This window comes from Linepithema humile, chromosome 6 (genome assembly GCF_040581485.1).
Source record: "Linepithema humile isolate Giens D197 chromosome 6, Lhum_UNIL_v1.0, whole genome shotgun sequence".
Taxonomy (NCBI): Eukaryota; Metazoa; Arthropoda; class Insecta; order Hymenoptera; family Formicidae; genus Linepithema; species Linepithema humile.
This window is the reverse complement of record NC_090133.1, coordinates 18,929,204-18,945,268: the sequence shown is the minus strand read 5'-3', so window position 1 is coordinate 18,945,268 and position 16,065 is coordinate 18,929,204. Positions and strand designations below refer to the sequence as shown.

General features: G+C 33.8%; 5 protein-coding genes and 1 long non-coding RNA gene across 12 annotated transcripts in view; 2 read left to right on the top strand and 4 right to left on the bottom strand.

The window, feature by feature from the left end:
* Positions 1 to 53: 53 nt before the first annotated feature.
* Fpps (Farnesyl pyrophosphate synthase) lies at positions 54 to 6,391 on the bottom strand. Of its 2 annotated transcripts, none has more exons than XM_012378345.2 (7): positions 6,252 to 6,391; positions 1,928 to 2,096; positions 1,403 to 1,543; positions 1,098 to 1,301; positions 851 to 1,015; positions 555 to 767; positions 54 to 472 (listed from the first exon to the last, which is right to left on the bottom strand). In XM_012378345.2, exons 2-7 carry the CDS (start codon positions 2,072 to 2,074, stop codon positions 272 to 274), a joined length of 1,071 nt encoding a protein of 356 aa, XP_012233768.1. In that variant the 5' UTR covers positions 2,075 to 2,096; positions 6,252 to 6,391; the 3' UTR covers positions 54 to 271. The 2 variants fall into 2 exon arrangements, with proteins under 2 accessions (XP_012233768.1, XP_012233765.1); XM_012378342.2 differs by lacking the exon at positions 6,252 to 6,391 and adding an exon at positions 5,313 to 6,001.
* On the bottom strand, positions 6,131 to 6,945 carry NdufV3 (NADH:ubiquinone oxidoreductase subunit V3). Its single transcript, XM_012378349.2, has 3 exons — positions 6,780 to 6,945; positions 6,546 to 6,669; positions 6,131 to 6,471 (listed from the first exon to the last, which is right to left on the bottom strand). Exons 1-3 carry the CDS (start codon positions 6,813 to 6,815, stop codon positions 6,326 to 6,328), a joined length of 306 nt encoding a protein of 101 aa, XP_012233772.1. The 5' UTR covers positions 6,816 to 6,945; the 3' UTR covers positions 6,131 to 6,325.
* Positions 6,946 to 7,031: 86 nt separating this feature from the next.
* Positions 7,032 to 8,715, top strand: ND-B14.7 (NADH dehydrogenase (ubiquinone) B14.7 subunit). 3 transcript variants are annotated; one of them, XM_012378346.2, is made up of 3 exons: positions 7,032 to 7,185; positions 7,678 to 7,974; positions 8,051 to 8,449. In XM_012378346.2, exons 2-3 carry the CDS (start codon positions 7,686 to 7,688, stop codon positions 8,269 to 8,271), a joined length of 510 nt encoding a protein of 169 aa, XP_012233769.1. In that variant the 5' UTR covers positions 7,032 to 7,185; positions 7,678 to 7,685; the 3' UTR covers positions 8,272 to 8,449. The 3 variants fall into 3 exon arrangements, with proteins under 3 accessions (XP_012233769.1, XP_012233770.2, XP_067213017.1); XM_012378347.2 differs by lacking the exon at positions 7,032 to 7,185 and adding an exon at positions 8,606 to 8,715 and having other exon boundaries at positions 7,641 to 7,974; positions 8,051 to 8,280; XM_067356916.1 differs by lacking the exon at positions 7,032 to 7,185 and having other exon boundaries at positions 7,641 to 7,974.
* Positions 8,386 to 8,954, bottom strand: HSPC300 (haematopoietic stem/progenitor cell protein 300). Its single transcript, XM_012378350.2, has 3 exons — positions 8,811 to 8,954; positions 8,632 to 8,714; positions 8,386 to 8,504 (listed from the first exon to the last, which is right to left on the bottom strand). Exons 1-3 carry the CDS (start codon positions 8,929 to 8,931, stop codon positions 8,478 to 8,480), a joined length of 231 nt encoding a protein of 76 aa, XP_012233773.1. The 5' UTR covers positions 8,932 to 8,954; the 3' UTR covers positions 8,386 to 8,477.
* Positions 8,955 to 9,370: 416 nt separating this feature from the next.
* LOC105678754 (spermatogenesis-associated protein 20) lies at positions 9,371 to 16,005 on the top strand. 2 transcript variants are annotated; one of them, XM_067356901.1, is made up of 14 exons: positions 9,371 to 9,610; positions 10,046 to 10,309; positions 11,479 to 11,646; positions 11,970 to 12,354; positions 12,560 to 12,703; positions 12,811 to 12,900; positions 12,971 to 13,231; positions 13,300 to 13,479; positions 13,621 to 13,830; positions 13,911 to 14,103; positions 14,219 to 14,387; positions 14,449 to 14,654; positions 15,097 to 15,293; positions 15,389 to 16,005. In XM_067356901.1, coding segments are annotated over exons 2-14 (2,475 nt in total). In that variant the 5' UTR covers positions 9,371 to 9,610; positions 10,046 to 10,307; the 3' UTR covers positions 15,659 to 16,005. The 2 variants fall into 2 exon arrangements, with proteins under 2 accessions (XP_067213002.1, XP_067213003.1); XM_067356902.1 differs by lacking the exons at positions 9,371 to 9,610; positions 10,046 to 10,309 and having other exon boundaries at positions 11,513 to 11,646.
* LOC137000428 (uncharacterized) overlaps positions 12,270 to 16,065 on the bottom strand; it is a 63,934-nt gene continuing 60,138 nt past the window's right edge. For all 3 annotated transcript variants that reach the window (XR_010890675.1, XR_010890676.1, XR_010890674.1), the window contains one exon: positions 12,270 to 12,405. This is a non-coding gene — a long non-coding RNA (uncharacterized lncRNA). The remainder of the gene's footprint in view (positions 12,406 to 16,065) is intronic.

Genomic DNA, 16,065 nt, shown 5'->3' with positions numbered 1-16,065 from the left:
AAATAAACTTTTCATAGATTAGAAGAAAATCATTAAGAGATACAATAATGTCAAACGTTTTAAGCATTTTTTTATTGATGTTTTAATCTAAATGGAATATTCTCTTATATATAACAGTTTTATAAATCCTCTGATATTTTTCACTTTAAAATAATATTTAAAGAGATTCAAAATATATATGTATTTATGTATGTATAAAGTAGAAAAAGATGTCCTTGACATTTACAGAACATATCTCATTCCTTAATTTTGAATCGATGTACAAATACTCTCATGACGATCTGCGATAAATCTTTTCCAATAACTTGAGAAAGAGGCTGTGTGGAAGCCCGCGTGATATTTGCTGTATATGGGTGTTAAGTAAATTATATGTCTCTTCTTCGTATATGGAATAAGTGTTTGGCAAACCCAAATCATTGTAAAGTTGCATCACACGTCTCACTTTTTCCTTATCTGAGGAACCATAACATTCCTATATAATGAAAACAAAAGGAAAGAACTGATTAATGCAACAGTATTTTTATGCGACAATCTATTTGATAAATAATACTCACATCTAAAATTTTGCGCTGCTCTGGTGTGACACGTTGAAGAGCCACGACAACCAGCCACGTACATTTTCCCTCTTCTATATCGGTACTATCCTTACCAATTACTTCAGAATTCCCGTAACAACCTAAATAATCGTCTTGGACTTGGAAAAAGTGTCCCATTTCTAACAGAATCGTTCTGGTTTGCCTAAACATCTCCGGGTCCTTTATCCTAGCCTAAATCAAAGGATGTGAATAAAGTTAAAGCTCAACAGAGTCTCTCTCTTCGTTTCTGTATAAAGAAATTTAAATACACTTACCAAATGCATTGCCGCGGTTACTGGCAAGATGAACGAGTAGTATGCCGTTTTGTATTTAACAATAGAATTATATCGATCCATCGTAAATAGATCCAGATTCAGCTTTTTGCCGAAATTGGTGGAAAGTAAATCTAAAGCCTGGCCCATTATAGTCTTCAATCCCATCTGTTAAAGCATTTTGATAAAAAAACTGTCTGATAAACTATTCGCATTAATGTATAATCGAAAGAGTGATATTGTTACTTACATCCTGAAATGTTTCTAGCAGATCAATATAACACTCTCTCCCTTTGAAGTGTTTTTGAAGTAAATAATACATCGATTTCTCTATTAACACGGCATCGTTGATTGCTGCCAAACCTAAATCATTGTGCAAATACCAACACGGTTGGTTTCGGCGAAGTAACGATCGGTCTTGAATATCGTCGAGCACGAGGAAAAAAGATTGTAGCTGTGCATAACAATATTACGATACATAAATATAAATTTTTCACTCATTCGAATTAGTTTACATGAGATATTAGTGCCATAAAGTGTTACAAAGTTACGCACCAGTTCCACACACCATCCTAAGATTCGTGCTAGACGAATGTTTTCTTCTGTGAGTTGATCGCTAGGTGCCAACATTTTATAGGCGTACACTAATGATAAACCGCGAGTTTTTTTTCCTCCTGGAACATTGTACTGTAATACCTATAAAATAAAAATAAGTATATTAATCTGCATATTCATTCGGATTTATCGCCTCGCATTTCGTCTCATTAGAATTTTCTCAAGTTTTAACAAAATAGCGGTTTTCTACAACTTTCTACTGGCAACTTTATTAATTTATATGCTTCTATTTATAGATGTCCTTGAATTTCCATGATTTACTTTTTACAAATTTACACGCCATCGTTATAAAAGTTAAAAATCAAATTTTTTATTGTAATTACATTACACTGTACATTCTATTATTTTGCAATCTCTTTGATTAGCTTGAAGAGATTTGTCCAAGAATAAATCGATCTATTTTTTTATCATTCCATCTCTGATGTCTCGTCTGACTGTATTTTAATAATTTCAATAATGACTTACTTTTGTCAGCCATTTAGCAAGATTTGAAATGTCCGAATTCCTGGCTGGTTCCGTAAGATCTCGAACAATGTCTGGCCACACAGCCATCATCTCACGACTTTCATCCTTGCTTGTTACCCATGCAGGCGGTGTCACGGAATGAGCCATTCTCACGTTACAATTCGATATCCTAAAAAATTGAGGAAAGTCAATTATTAGGAATTACCGAGTTCGATTGAGGTCTCTTACTTGGAAGAAGAAAAATGCAAAACTGAAGACTTTTCATTTCTATAGATATATATATATCCTTGTATTGGAATAATACATATCTATAGAAAATGATAATACAATATTAATATTAATACCTTAATATATTACAATACATTAGTCACAAAAAGCCTGCACATAGATTAGATAGTACAATAGTATACAATAACGATCGCGTTTCAAACAGATCAAACTTTAAAGTGACTTTAACGTAATTTATATTAAAGAATTTCATATAACGAATACACACATCTTGAATAAATTGTTTAAAGCTTAATTAATTATTTAAATAAACACATCAGTTTTCTTCAAAGTTTCTAAGAGAAATCAAATTTTTGTTAGAAATCTATGTGAAAAAATTTGATAGAAAACTTTTTTCCCGATAAATAATTTAGTGAAAAATACATAATTAAATAATCCTGTAAATATACAAAGTAAAACGTGTAACAACGCTTTGTACGATTAAGGAAGAATCAAGTATAATATTTACTAGACTATTATCATGTAAATATCAAAGTAAAAAATATTTTTAGCTGAACTTTGTATTGTAAACTATCATTTCGTATGCAATATTTTATCGTTTAATCAGTGCAAGCAGATCAAAAGAAGTATTCAAAAATTGGAATAATCCATATCTAATTTGTGAATTGTGTTACCGTATATAATTTAAATACACTAGCAAAATTTGTAACATTTTGTTTTCTTAATTAAATATCAGTTAAATTAGTACTACAAACAATTGTGACTCTGTAATAAGCTATTCATAAATTTGAATAAAATATAATACTTAACATTTATATTTATTATACTAAACATATATATGCATTTTATAAAATAATAATAATGCCTTTGTTGTTTTAAAAAAATAATAATAATACCTTTGTATATTTTTCTAAAAACATGTTTTTCGGTTCTTCTTAAATTGATTTAAAGTTTCTTTTTTCTGAATTATGACACTAACTAATTGTCTTGCGGTGGTCTTAACCGATATATAATTTTATCCTTCATTATTTTTTCTGATCTGTTAGCTATGAAAACAAACTTGAAAGGATGAAAAAACGTATATAAATGACTTTAGTTGCGTAAAACTATCAGATGCGGAAGGTCTTCACCTTGTATCAGGTGATAACCATATCATTACTCACACATTCGCATGCATTATCGTGTTCATTTGCATCGACAATCAATCCTTTTATGTTCTCCCGTAACTACAACGCGATTAGTGAATAATAGGTATATATGGGTATATATATATATATATAATGGGTATTATAAACTTAATAAATATTTATATAGTTGTTGAAAGCAACAATAATTGTTCTTTAAAAATTTTACAAAATTTTATGCATCATCTTGATAATTATATTGAACTAAAATTCTAAGTAAATAACATTTATATTTCGATTTATATGTTATTTGTGTATTTATTATGTCATTATGTATCATATCTTGTCATTCGATTGTCTTCTAAAAGGTTAAATAGCGAATCTCGAAGAATATTTCACGTTTTCTATATCTTAGATACAGGTGATACAAAAAATAGTTTCTTAAAATCGTTTGATATAATTGAGCTAAATTTTCAAAATTTTACATATCTTTATCTAGCTTTTCTATTATTCTTATTAGTCAACTAAAATACATATCGATCACTTTACATATCTTGGAAAGTCCAAACTTGAGTGATAATCAATTTCCGTATCTAAAATTTCAAATTATAGCATCAGATTTTTTGTTGTTTGCTCGATATATAATAAAATATTAATAAAAATAAATAACACAAAATAGTTGTTGTAAAAATATAATTGTTACTTATCGTCAAAGTATTCTATCTGATAATACAGTATAGATATAAATACACGGTGTAGATTATGTATATTACGAAACGCACGCAGAGCGTGTCCAGAAGCGTAAACAACCTTATCATCAATCTAACAAGATGCGTTCCAACGTGTGGAGCCTCGGATTCGCATCGCGATTTTTGCGAATTTCAAGCAAGGAATATCACAAAATAAAAGTCACGTATATATGCAATTTTACAACACATGACGTCGTTCTCATTGAGCGATATGAATCGATAATGAAAGAAAAAGCTCGCGTTTCAATTCGGTTGCGTTAATAATTGATTAATTTTGATAGAGTTATCATATGTCAATTTGTGTCCTAATTAAATTAAGATTGAAAATTTGGAAGTATTTTGTGTCTCAGTATACACGATGATATCTGGTAAAACTTCCATGGAATGAGAATCTAATAAAAATCTAACGGAACTTGAAAAGAAAACCCGTTTTATTGATTAACCTCGACACCGCGTTTGAAAATCTTCTTATTTATTCTCATCTAACCGCCATTATATTACCGTTCGACAAAATACGCATCATGAAAAATCAACAAGAAATTATCGTGCAGGTGTTCGATAAACGTTTCCATCAGCGTTATAATATGTTCCTGATATCTTCACAATGGAAAAAAATAAAGAACGATCAGTTTTCGTGTTGATCACATCATATGTTACAGTCTTAGTGTTTTGTGATATTTTTATTATCGCATTATATATTTAATCATTTTGTATAACTATATATTAAAAAAGTGTCAATTATAAAACTTTTTTCAGGTTTTGTTTCTTAATTTTCGCTGATAAGACTATAAAAAATCACATTCTTTACTTTTTTAAATAAAATTAAAAAAAATATGTATAAAAAATTAATTAGAATTAATTAGAATGCAATATTTGAGATGCAATATTAGAATGCATTATTAAAAAATCGTTCTACGTTTTAACTAAGTTTGTAATATTTCGAATTAAAAAAATATTCTTTGATTTAAATTATAGTTTGACATAAAGAAAGCTTAATTTTTAATTTACTGTCTTATCTTATATCTGTTAATTCCTTTTTTAAACTTACACTTACGCATTTCTAAACAGATGCTATTTTTAGCCTCTATGTGTTTTCTCTATGGATACAGTACTACCGTTTCACTTTTCTACCTTCCTCATTTTTTTTAGAGTATTTTATGTTTACTCTGCTAACAAGATCAATTTTTAATAAAATAAATTAAATTTTATTACAAAAATTCCACAATTCTTTTGCCACAGCAAAAAGTGCTTAATCATCAAATAGATTTACACATTTTTACACACCTCCAACACATCAGATTTCTATCATACATAGTGGAGCACGCGCGCTGTACACCCGTCCATCCGACGTGCGCGTGGTCACCGGTGGTGAGGCGCCGTGCAACACCGAACACCGACAAGAATCTGTTTCGCGCGACGGACGACATGGTCAGATATACGTGGAACACACTCGTATATTCCTTAACGCGACCGGAAAAATGAGATTCAACAAAAAAAAAAAAACGAGAAATCCACTCGAAAGATTCACATCGGTGAGATACTGCACGTCCCAGACGAACACTTGAAACTCCGAACACTCACGATAGACTGTTTTTATGACGGCGAGTACCGTGTAATGTGTAAAAACAAATCAAAGAATAATAATAATCAGTGGAATCAACAACGTATGAATAATTAATAGCGACTATTATGGACCTTCGACTTCCACCGGTATTGCACGAATGCGTCACACCGCTCGTAAGCGGAAATCGAGCTGGCGCCTTTTAACTGCGTACGCAAACGCCGGTAGCGGTATATGCATCGCTCATCATGGACCAACGAATTATAAGGATGGAATTCTAAGCGGGAGAAATCAGCTGATTAGATATAAGAGGGGACGAGCACTTCAGGCTTCAGCCTAGTCCGATCGCTCAGATCGCAGACTTCGGATGCGTTCGTAATACTCACGTAATGAATCACAGCGATTCTCAACCAGTTGAGAATGTCGCTAAGATCACATTAAAAAGATTCAAATTAAAGATTAACATTTAAGGTTCTGCAATGCTCGGTGATATTCAACGAAATATGTAACTTTGTTTTTTTAAATAAAAATAATCGAAAAATTGCGCAGATAAATAATATTTAGATTGAATGTTTTCTTTAAACATACAATATAGTTGAACACTTGCTTGTCATATTATATTTTTAATTTTTTAATTATTAATTATTAATTTAATATCTTACCACTTATTAAATTCATCATTTTATATACTATATTTTTTGCTTCACTACATCTCACATCTTTCCTTTGGATTTATCTATTGATGGAACGGTTTCTTATTAGATGGTGCTGGCAATCTATACTTTGCTAATTCTGCTTCAGCTTCCCCGAATGAATCCACATGGTAGCAGAAATATTCGGGATTCTTGTATTCCTTATCTTTGGAGGCATTAGGTCCTACAGCTAGATAAATTAAAATTCAAATTAAAATTCTAATATTGTAACAAATATTTGATAAAGTAATGTTTTTGCCTTACGTGCGTTTGGTATATCGACAACATTTTTGCTGAGACCTGGTACATTGGTACTCACAGTAGATTGACTAGTGCTCTCGCCCGAAATCTGTGCACTAAATGTCCGTAAAGGAATGATTGTTATTCTCTGGAAGCAATAAAAATTGTATTTTAAAGCATTCACAAGCAAAGAGGTTACAAGTTTATAAATAAACTCAAGAGTTTTAAGAATGACAAAGGATAATTTCTAATATATACCTGTAATGACACTTGTCTCGCTAATACGTGCAACATTCTATGACAATTGTAAACAACAGGCCAACAGTTAGAAAATATTCTTGAAGTCTAAACGTCTTCAGTCCTCTTGACAATGAATTGTCCTTCTCCGATCATACACACGAATGAATGAAGTTTCACAGTTGGTAGAAGTGCAAAAAATAGGAGAAATTTTGATGCTACGGTATTCCATTGGTGGACTTTCTTGAGAAGGAACTCTGCAATTGGTCAGCATTACATAATATAAATTGTGTTCTATCTGCAGTAGTGAGTGCACAATCTACATTGCATATGAAGTATCTGCTGATTACAAGGTGACATAACCTGATCAACGCACCATTGCCTGTTTATGGTGAATTAAGTCAGCGAAATCTGACTAAAAACTAACGTATGTATATATCAAAGTTATGTCACATTTTGGTCTAGACTGCTATTTCAATATTTAGTGTTTTTTAACTTTTGCATAGAGCTTTTGTGAAGAAAAGTTAACCAGTAATACATAGTAGATATATATAGTTCATATAAAACCAATGATTGTTACTTAATGCTGAAATGATAATTATTATAAACTAATAATTATTGTCAAATGTAGTGTGATGGTTAATTATTGTATAATACTAAAAAGAGATACATAAAATTGATAAATAATAGCTAGCATAAAAAATAACTAAATATTTCACTATTGATATTTGTGAGCATATATATATAATTCCACTACATAAGTGTTAGTCAACATTAAAATTAATATTGCTACTTAAAAATTCTAGAAATATATAAAAATTTCTTATGTGCATAAATACATAAATAATTATAAGAAACTTATCTTTCATAATTGTTATATATTTTTCATATTCATTAATGGTAATTACTCTATTTTCAGTCTCAACCATGCTTTTAACTTACTTAGCAAACAACTGGAAATATAGCGATGCGCCTGAAGGCCAGCGTCCATTTGAAAAGGTGATCGGGCTGTCCAAGTATGGATTTGGCACCAGCGTAGGCATAGGCATATATGACTGCATACTGTTATCACAAACACAAACTTTTTGGGGAGCAGCAAATTGCATGTCTTATTGGGTGATACCAATTACTGCTATGTGTGCCACTTTTGCCTCTGTGGCATATACAGCAACAAAGATCAGAGGAAAGGATGGTTATGCCAATTATGTGCTCGCCTGTATGTAATACATAAATAATTAGATATTTTAATTTTGTTATAAACAGTTATGAAACGTTTTATTCTCCTATTGCAGCAATAGCTACTGGTGGAGTGTTTCATCATTGGCAGAAAAAAGGATTGATCACTTATTATTTTACTATTATGTTGATGGCATGCGCAGCAGGCAAGAAATTTGCCGATTTGAATGGTCTTAAAGTTATAACATTGGATTTTAAAGCTACACCACAATATACTACCTTCCCTATTGATATGACTCTCACCAAGGATCCTAGGGGACCCAGGCCATGGGAGTAATGATCTTTTGTATGTATATAAAGAAAATAATTAGTGTTGTTATTTAATATAATTAAGTGGGAATATGCTGTACTATGTGCAAGTGATGATGGGAAGAGGGACGAGAAGCGTATCTTCCACTGTCAACATGTATTTATTCTGATTCTAGTACAGGAAATAAAAAAAATTTGTAAAAAGACATTGCATTAACATTACACATGGAAGAATTATGTCAGCGTTTCACCCTTTGTGACCTGTCAAAACAAATGCCATTATGCAATAAATGATAAATAAAAGATATATTTGGTATATTATCAACCATAAAAAATGTCATCTAATATGTATATTTTTACAGTTTAGAGAATACAAAGAATTACTTACACATGCCTCAAGATATTCGATTCTCCGTTCAAGGGTTGTGAGTTTCTCATTAAGGACTGCTATTCTCGATCTGCAAGACATATCTGAAAAAGATATGGAAAAATTAGAAATGTATACATAAGCTAAATAACACTCTGGTGCAAGTGAATAAGAGATTTTAATACAATTTGACACATTACCAAAAGAATTAAGGAAGTCCGTAATCTTTTTTATGCTACCAGTGATAACTTCTATGTATTCTCGGTTAGCCCAGTCCTGTTGAATCTGTTTTTGTATCGCTTCTCGATGTATTGCTGCCATTTTGACACGTTGTTAATGTGATACGTTTTTCTAAACTTTCTTTAGTAAATCGCGTGTGCAAATTACTTTCGCAGTATTATCGCATTGTTTGGAAGATGTCAAATTCTGGGTTGACAGAAGTAATAATCAACTAACTCCAAACACCAAATTTAGAAATCTGAAGTGTTGCAAACTGCCAGCAAATGCAAGAATTTTCGAGAGGTTCCGAACTCAAGGCAACCAACTTTGGAAAAATAAATTCTCCATATTGCATATGCGGTTATTATACTTATATGTAAAATAATCAATGTATTGTGTATAAATTTTTCGCCATTAAAAATACTAAATTTATTTCTGAAAAAAGTATATTTTTTTCTTTTGTACCTTTGAGTATTTTGTTCAAATAAAGTTTTGAAAATTTGCCTTAATGACGTGGAGAGAGTGTCTTTCAGAACGCGCATCTTGTAATTCAAGTTTTTATTTATCCATGTTCATTATTGATTCGATCATCTGATTCTCGGGCACACGACGAGCTCTTCGTGTTTGCTGATCCTCTAGAAACGTAAATAGTGCATGATAGCCGCGGAAGCACGTGGCATAGTCTTTTAGATTGTTGGTGCTTATTGACCTGTTGACTGCGAAACGTAGCTGTCATTCTAAGATGTGGATACTTCCGATTAAAACATCGATGTCACGCCAGGTTAGAAGATCCCTCTCTTTTTCCTACTTTCATTGACTCCGTTTGTTTTAGCCACGTTTTCGGCATTTAAAACGATTTAAATACTGAGGTGATATCCAAAATATTTAAATATGATATACGAGGTAAATTTGGAGCGAAAAATAAGTTGGATCTGTAAGTCCGGCTTGTCAAAGTGATTGGATCTCAATTAGCATCCCGTTTGCATTGTAATGTTTACTTCATTCCAAATATTGATAGTGTGTCTAAGATTTTAATATTACAGTTCCTTTTATTTTAACAGTGGGGACACACAATGTTTACATCCAATGAGATGAAGTTTGAGATAACTTTTGCAGCATTATTGCATTTAAATACGTGAATGATTGGATTTCTTTGTTTATATAATATCACTTTTTTTTATATAACTTTTTTTTATATAACTTTTTTTATTTGCAGTACTTACAAGTTATTATTATGTGACTGTGGGAAAGAGAGACCTCATTTATGTATAGTATAAAATCATGAGATAAGTTCACAATCATAATAAAATTGTAATGTATCTACGTGACATTGCAAAATACTGTTTAATTAATACTTACGTATGTTGTAAAAGTATGTCTAATTAATTCAACGCGCCAACAACACGCCATCTAGTAGCATTATTCAATAAAAAATTCGACCCTGGACGAACTTTCGGACTGGACACTGTAATTTCTGTATGTATGTATACGCCGTTTTATCGGTGGATATATTTATCATTTATCTAATCTCGTGGCGGAGGAGTTTATCGTTTTTAATTATGATTCGATGGGCGATTTTTGCGATGGCCGACTGCCTCCAACAACATTGTTGATATGTAATCTCTACATAGAACGTAGATCCGCCATTTTTGTAGATACATTGCATATACTGGGTGTCTCATAACTCTCTATCTTAATTTTTGTGATACTATTTGGGCTGCATTAAAATATATTTCTGGATATACTAACTTCTGGTGCTTGTAAACTATCTTAACTTCCATATCTCATAAAATACTGATATTTTAATGCATTTTTTATTAAAAAATTTTTATAAATATTTTTATATATGCAAAATAGTAGGGAAAAATTAATGTATTTATAAAAAAAGATCTTATTTCTTTCTTTACAAATAAATGGAGTTTACTTTTATTAAAATCGTTGAATTAACTAATTAACTTAATGAGATATTAAAACATTTTTTTTGATATAGGATTTTCTGAAAGTAAAAGGATTTTCTTTATGTATATCATCTCATTATAAAATCGCTTAAATAATATACCATATTAGCCAGTGAAAAATATTTTCATCTATGTATTTCCATTAACACAAAAAATCTAACATGTGGTAGATAGTTTTTCTTATACGCTTATTTATGACTTGTTTGCAAGATGCTTTTTTAGAGTGCGTCATATCGATTAATTTCCACACATTCATTAAATTAACGGATACGTATCGAATAATTTGCATCTAATCGATAAACGGTCAACAAAAATTACATCGCACACTAGTGCATACATATTAAAATGCATTGCCATTATATTAGGCAATAATATATTGAAATAATTGTTTAATAATTATTCGAAGAGTATAAAATAAACTAGACTGATCTTTATAACTTGATCTTTGATTTTTAATTTTTAAACAGAAAATTGCACGTTTAACATTTAATTTACGTAATTTTTTATAAATAAATCTAAAATTTTGTTTGAACAATTTCTGAAATTATTTAGAATTGGCTTGATATTTCTTTTCGCAGATTTTCTATCGAGAGAAATGTTGTTGTACGCACAACAATAATAAAATTGTTCATTTAATAACTTCAATTTAATTATTATTTAATAATTATTTGGCGGTATAACGTATGCGTAGGATCGACTTTGCGGCGCGCATTTTCCATGCCAGGCGTGTTATGATTTCGGGAAGATGCAATCTTTTGTCAACAGTTCGCTACGTATCCGAACTATCTAAAAAACGGTATCGTGCGGATTTTCATCTGGCCGAAAGTGTCTTTCCTATCGTGGGACGACACGTTAACAGGTAATCACACACGCGAGGAATTATATACATATATATACTCTCTCTATCATTTATTATTTTACATATATATGTTAGAATATACATATATATATTATATATTTTTGTTCCAAGATAGAATCCTGACAGATAGAATTTGATAGAAATCCTCTTAAAGGATTAAAGAGGATAGATATGTATCCGTTTTAACATTACTAATTTTTTTTTTATTTAATTCTCTGAAAGTTTAAAATTTTTAATATTGATCCGAAAAATATGAAATTCAGATTTATCAAAAAATAATCTTACTGCTTAAAGTTTATTATTAATAAATGCGTTTGGGACAGGTTGAATCGCGATTCACCGCTTTTCATTTCACCGTCCGTCAGAATGTCATCAATATTCAAAGGTAGCACCAAGAATACTGATCATTCTGGTGCGAAGAAGCTAAACTCTTTGAGTTTGGAAAAGTCACCGTACCTGTTGCAACATGCGACGAATCCCGTGGAATGGTATCCCTGGAGCGACGAGGCTCTGGAGAAGGCAAAGAAGGAGAACAAGATGATTTTTTTATCAGTCGGCTACTCCACGTGTCACTGGTGCCACGTGATGGAGAAGGAATCGTTCGAGAACGAAGAGATCGCACAGATTATGAATGAGCACTTCATTAATATCAAAGTGGACAGGGAAGAGAGGCCCGACATCGACAGGATATATATGACGTTCGTCCAGGTACGTGTCATCGAATGTTTTGTTGATTGTTACATTATTTTCACGTAAAATCTGAAAACAGATAAAATACACATTTTATTTACAATGCTTATTATCTAATATTTAATAAATATTCAAGCATAATTAAGTTTACAAAATATAGTGCATATAATTATACATAATTTATTAAATATAAAGATAATTATCTCTATTTTATATTTAATAGGCAAGGACGGGTCATGGTGGTTGGCCGATGAGCGTTTTTCTGTCGCCGAATTTGACGCCGGTAACAGGAGGAACGTACTTCCCGCCAGATGACAAACACGGCCTTCCAGGGTTTAAAACGCTCTTGTTGGCAGTTGCAAAGAAGGTTTATACAATAAGCACAATATTCAGCGATATAAATATGTTACCAAACATGTCTTTAATTTATCACGTCTTATTATGCGAATTGAATTTATCTTTTTCATTTTCTAGTGGACAGAGCAGAAGAGTGACATAATCAAAACCGCCGCTAACATAGTGGATCATCTGAAGAATATCGTCGAGTGCAGGCAAGGTCTAAAGGTGAATAAGCGCTGCTTAAAGGTTTACAAAATTGTTATGTATGCGTTTTTATTTTATCTTTCTAATGCAGAAAGACGATGGATTTCCCACGGCCGAATGCGCGCTGTTGTGTGCTCATCTCCTGGCAAATGCATACGAGCCGACATACGGTGGATTCGGCAGCAGGTCGAGAATGAATTCGCCCAAGTTTCCCGAGCCGGTCAACTTCAATTTTCTCTTCAGTACTTATGCTTTAAGTACTTCCCCTGAGTTGCGTAGGCAATGTTTAGATATGTCTGTACATACGCTGACGAAGATGGCTCACGGTGGAATTCACGACCACGTGGGACAAGTAAGATCTATTCTTTCATCTTTGCAATTATTCTGCGCGAATAGGTTTCAATTATTTGTCGCGTTCAGGGCTTTTCAAGGTACTCCGTGGACGGTGAATGGCACGTCCCTCATTTCGAGAAAATGCTCTATGATCAAGCCCAGATCATACAGGCCTATGCTGATGCTTACATTGCCACGAAGGATTCGTTCTATTCCGACATTGTCGATGATATTGCCACGTACGTCGCGCGTGATCTGCGACACAAGGTATTATTCTGCTCTTTCTGTATTCTAGTTGAATGTATTTCGATAGAATGTTTTGATGAAGTGTCTGGTTTTAATATACAATAAAACCTTTTAATCATATTTTTGAAAAATAAATACAGCGTGTACGTTGCATTATTTAAGGAAGGTGGCTTCTTTAGCGCGGAGGACGCGGATTCGCTCCCGGAGCCGCAAGCTTCGGCAAAACGGGAAGGCGCGTTTTACGTGTGGACCTACAATGAACTCAAGACTCTTTTGAATAAGAAAATACCCGATAACAATAATGTTGAATATTTTGATCTCATCTGTTATCACTTCAACGTGAAAAAGGAGGGAAATGTGCGAAAGGCTCAAGTACGTTACAATCGAGATTGTAGAATAAAAAATGCTTCTGAAATAAAATTGATGAATTTCGCTGTTCTCCGTTAATATAGGATCCTCATGGCGAGCTCACGGGCAAAAATGTGTTTATCGTGCATGACGGAATAGAACAAACTGCGGAGCATTTTAATCTTAATGCAGACGATGCCAAAAACCACGTTAAAGAGGCCTGTCGGATCTTGTTTGAAGAAAGATCGAAGAGGCCGCGGCCCCACTTGGACGACAAGATCGTCACAGCATGGAACGGTAATGAATCATAGTCACTGATGCAAACAACGCATGACGTTTATGTCATCGTCATCGCTTTGCATTTCGTGACGCGTGCTTGCACGAAATTCAACGATCTGTGATCTATTTGCAGGTCTTATGATAAGTGGTTTTGCACGTGCTGGAACAGCTGTGAAAAACGAGAGGTACATCGAATTAGCGACGGACGCTGCCAAGTTTGTGGAGCGTTATCTGTTTGACAGAAATAACAGCGTTTTACTTCGCAGTTGCTACCGCGGGGAGGACGACAATATTATGCAAACGTGAGTGTTGTCTTATTTCTGTGTCACAACGCGTGAGCTATCGCCGCGATGTGATTTATAGGAGCGTGCCGATAAACGGTTTCCACGATGATTATGCATTCGTCGTGAAGGGATTGCTCGACCTGTACGAGGCCAACTTCGACCCGCACTGGCTTGAGCTCGCCGAGGAGCTGCAGGACATTCAGGATCAGCTGTTCTGGGACTCGCGGGACGGCGGTTACTTCTCCACTGTTCAGAATCCTCAGATAATTCTACGGATGAAAGACGGTACGCTCGGACGCTTTTGTGGTAATTTTAGTTCGGCCCATTAAACACCAGGGCACTTTAATGTGCGTAGTCGTGGCAGTTTACGTCGAGTAAACGAAACCGAGCAAAGCCGCATTTTGCCGTAAAGATCATCGTATGCAAATATTTATAACGTCAAATATTTATATCGTCTGCTGAATGTCTCATTGCACTCGGCTGTTATATTGCGCTTTTATCATAATTTTGTATTCAAAGAAAAGAGAGTTGGAACCAAAACATGAAGAGTGTAGCCATCAAATAAAAAAAAAAAAACGAGAACGAGTTTCATTACAAAATGTTGCTGAATTAACGAATAGTGAAATGGACAGCATTATTGTAAAATTTAGTCAATTTTCTTAGCGGGAATTAATTAATTATTAGAAAGTTATAATCGAAATTGGACATTTTACGTATTTTGTTGCAGCTCAAGATGGCGCGGAGCCGTCCAGTAATTCTATCGCATGCTCCAATTTACTGCGTTTGGCGTCCTATCTGGATCGCAGCGAGCTGAAAGATAAAGCCGGAGAGCTTCTGAGTGCGTTTGGCAAAGGGCTCATGGAGATGCCAATTATGTTCCCGCAACTGACGGTGGGGCTACTTGATTATCACTACACGACGCAGGTGCGTTCTCTTATTGCTAACAATGCGTGATAATTTATTTAATTTTAAGAAGATATCACTTCTCTGAAGAATTCTCAACGGCTTTCTCTTTTCAGATTTATATAGCGGGAAAACCGGACGCCGAGGACACGGCCGAGATGCTGAAAGTTATCCGCGAGCGTCTGATACCCGGTAGAGTGCTACTGTTAGCCGATCCCGATCAGGAGGACAACGTGTTGCTTCGCAAAAACGCGGTCGTCGGCAAGATGAAGCCGCAAAAGGGTCGGGCAACGGCCTTCGTATGCCGACGTACTTGTACCTTGCCCATTACGAGCCCTAGCGAGCTCGCTACTCAGTTAGACGACAGGGAATTTTCCAGCTTATGAACGGTGAGATTGTACAAAGCGATTTATTTTGCGTTGCGCATTTGTCGCGTGTCCAAGACGGCGATGCAAAAGAAGGGAAGACGTCGCCGAAAGATTTACAATATGTCTGGCCGCACCAATTGCGTGCTTGACCTTAAAAAGATTTCCTGTGTTAAATAATGCATTGTTAGACTGCAGAATTGGCGTAGTAAGTCGCCGTAGCATCCGCAAGCGGATCAATAGCACATTGCGGCCGAATAAAGAGATATATCCGACGTGCGTCGCGCGTTAATCCAGCGTTGTTGCTGTATATCGCATTGCGGCCCTATATTTTGGTTCCAAATAAAGTCGCAACTGTACAGAAAGTATGTCAAGCGTCGTTCTCTTTCCCTCTTCAGCTCTGCCTCCCTCTTTCTTTCTCCATCAGT

Bases quoted from the DNA above. Each gene is read 5' to 3' on its own strand.
- LOC105678754 (XM_067356901.1), top strand. The intron at 12,704-12,810 runs GTTTATACAATA...TTCATTTTCTAG, and splicing joins TGTTGGCAGTTGCAAAGAAG to TGGACAGAGCAGAAGAGTGA. The intron at 13,232-13,299 runs GTAAGATCTATT...TGTCGCGTTCAG, and splicing joins TTCACGACCACGTGGGACAA to GGCTTTTCAAGGTACTCCGT.
- HSPC300 (XM_012378350.2), bottom strand. From the start codon at position 8,931: ATGGCAGCAATACATCGAGAAGCGATACAAAAACAGATTCAACAGGAC. The intron at 8,715-8,810 runs GTAATGTGTCAA...TATCTTTTTCAG, and splicing joins GGACTTCCTTAATTCTTTTG to ATATGTCTTGCAGATCGAGA. The intron at 8,505-8,631 runs GTAAGTAATTCT...TTGTTTTGACAG, and splicing joins TCGAATATCTTGAGGCATGT to GTCACAAAGGGTGAAACGCT.
- Fpps (XM_012378342.2), bottom strand. From the start codon at position 5,455: ATGTCGTCCGTCGCGCGAAACAGATTCTTGTCGGTGTTCGGTGTTGCA. The intron at 1,302-1,402 runs GTGCGTAACTTT...TGTTATGCACAG, and splicing joins TAGGATGGTGTGTGGAACTG to CTACAATCTTTTTTCCTCGT. The intron at 768-850 runs GTAAGTGTATTT...CCTTTGATTTAG, and splicing joins TAACCGCGGCAATGCATTTG to GCTAGGATAAAGGACCCGGA.
- NdufV3 (XM_012378349.2), bottom strand. From the start codon at position 6,815: ATGTTGCACGTATTAGCGAGACAAGTGTCATTACAG. The intron at 6,670-6,779 runs GTATATATTAGA...TATTGCTTCCAG, and splicing joins CGAGACAAGTGTCATTACAG to AGAATAACAATCATTCCTTT. The intron at 6,472-6,545 runs GTAAGGCAAAAA...TAATTTATCTAG, and splicing joins TGTCGATATACCAAACGCAC to CTGTAGGACCTAATGCCTCC.
- ND-B14.7 (XM_012378347.2), top strand. From the start codon at position 7,656: ATGGTAATTACTCTATTTTCAGTCTCAACCATGCTTTTAACTTACTTA. The intron at 7,975-8,050 runs GTATGTAATACA...CTCCTATTGCAG, and splicing joins TGCCAATTATGTGCTCGCCT to CAATAGCTACTGGTGGAGTG.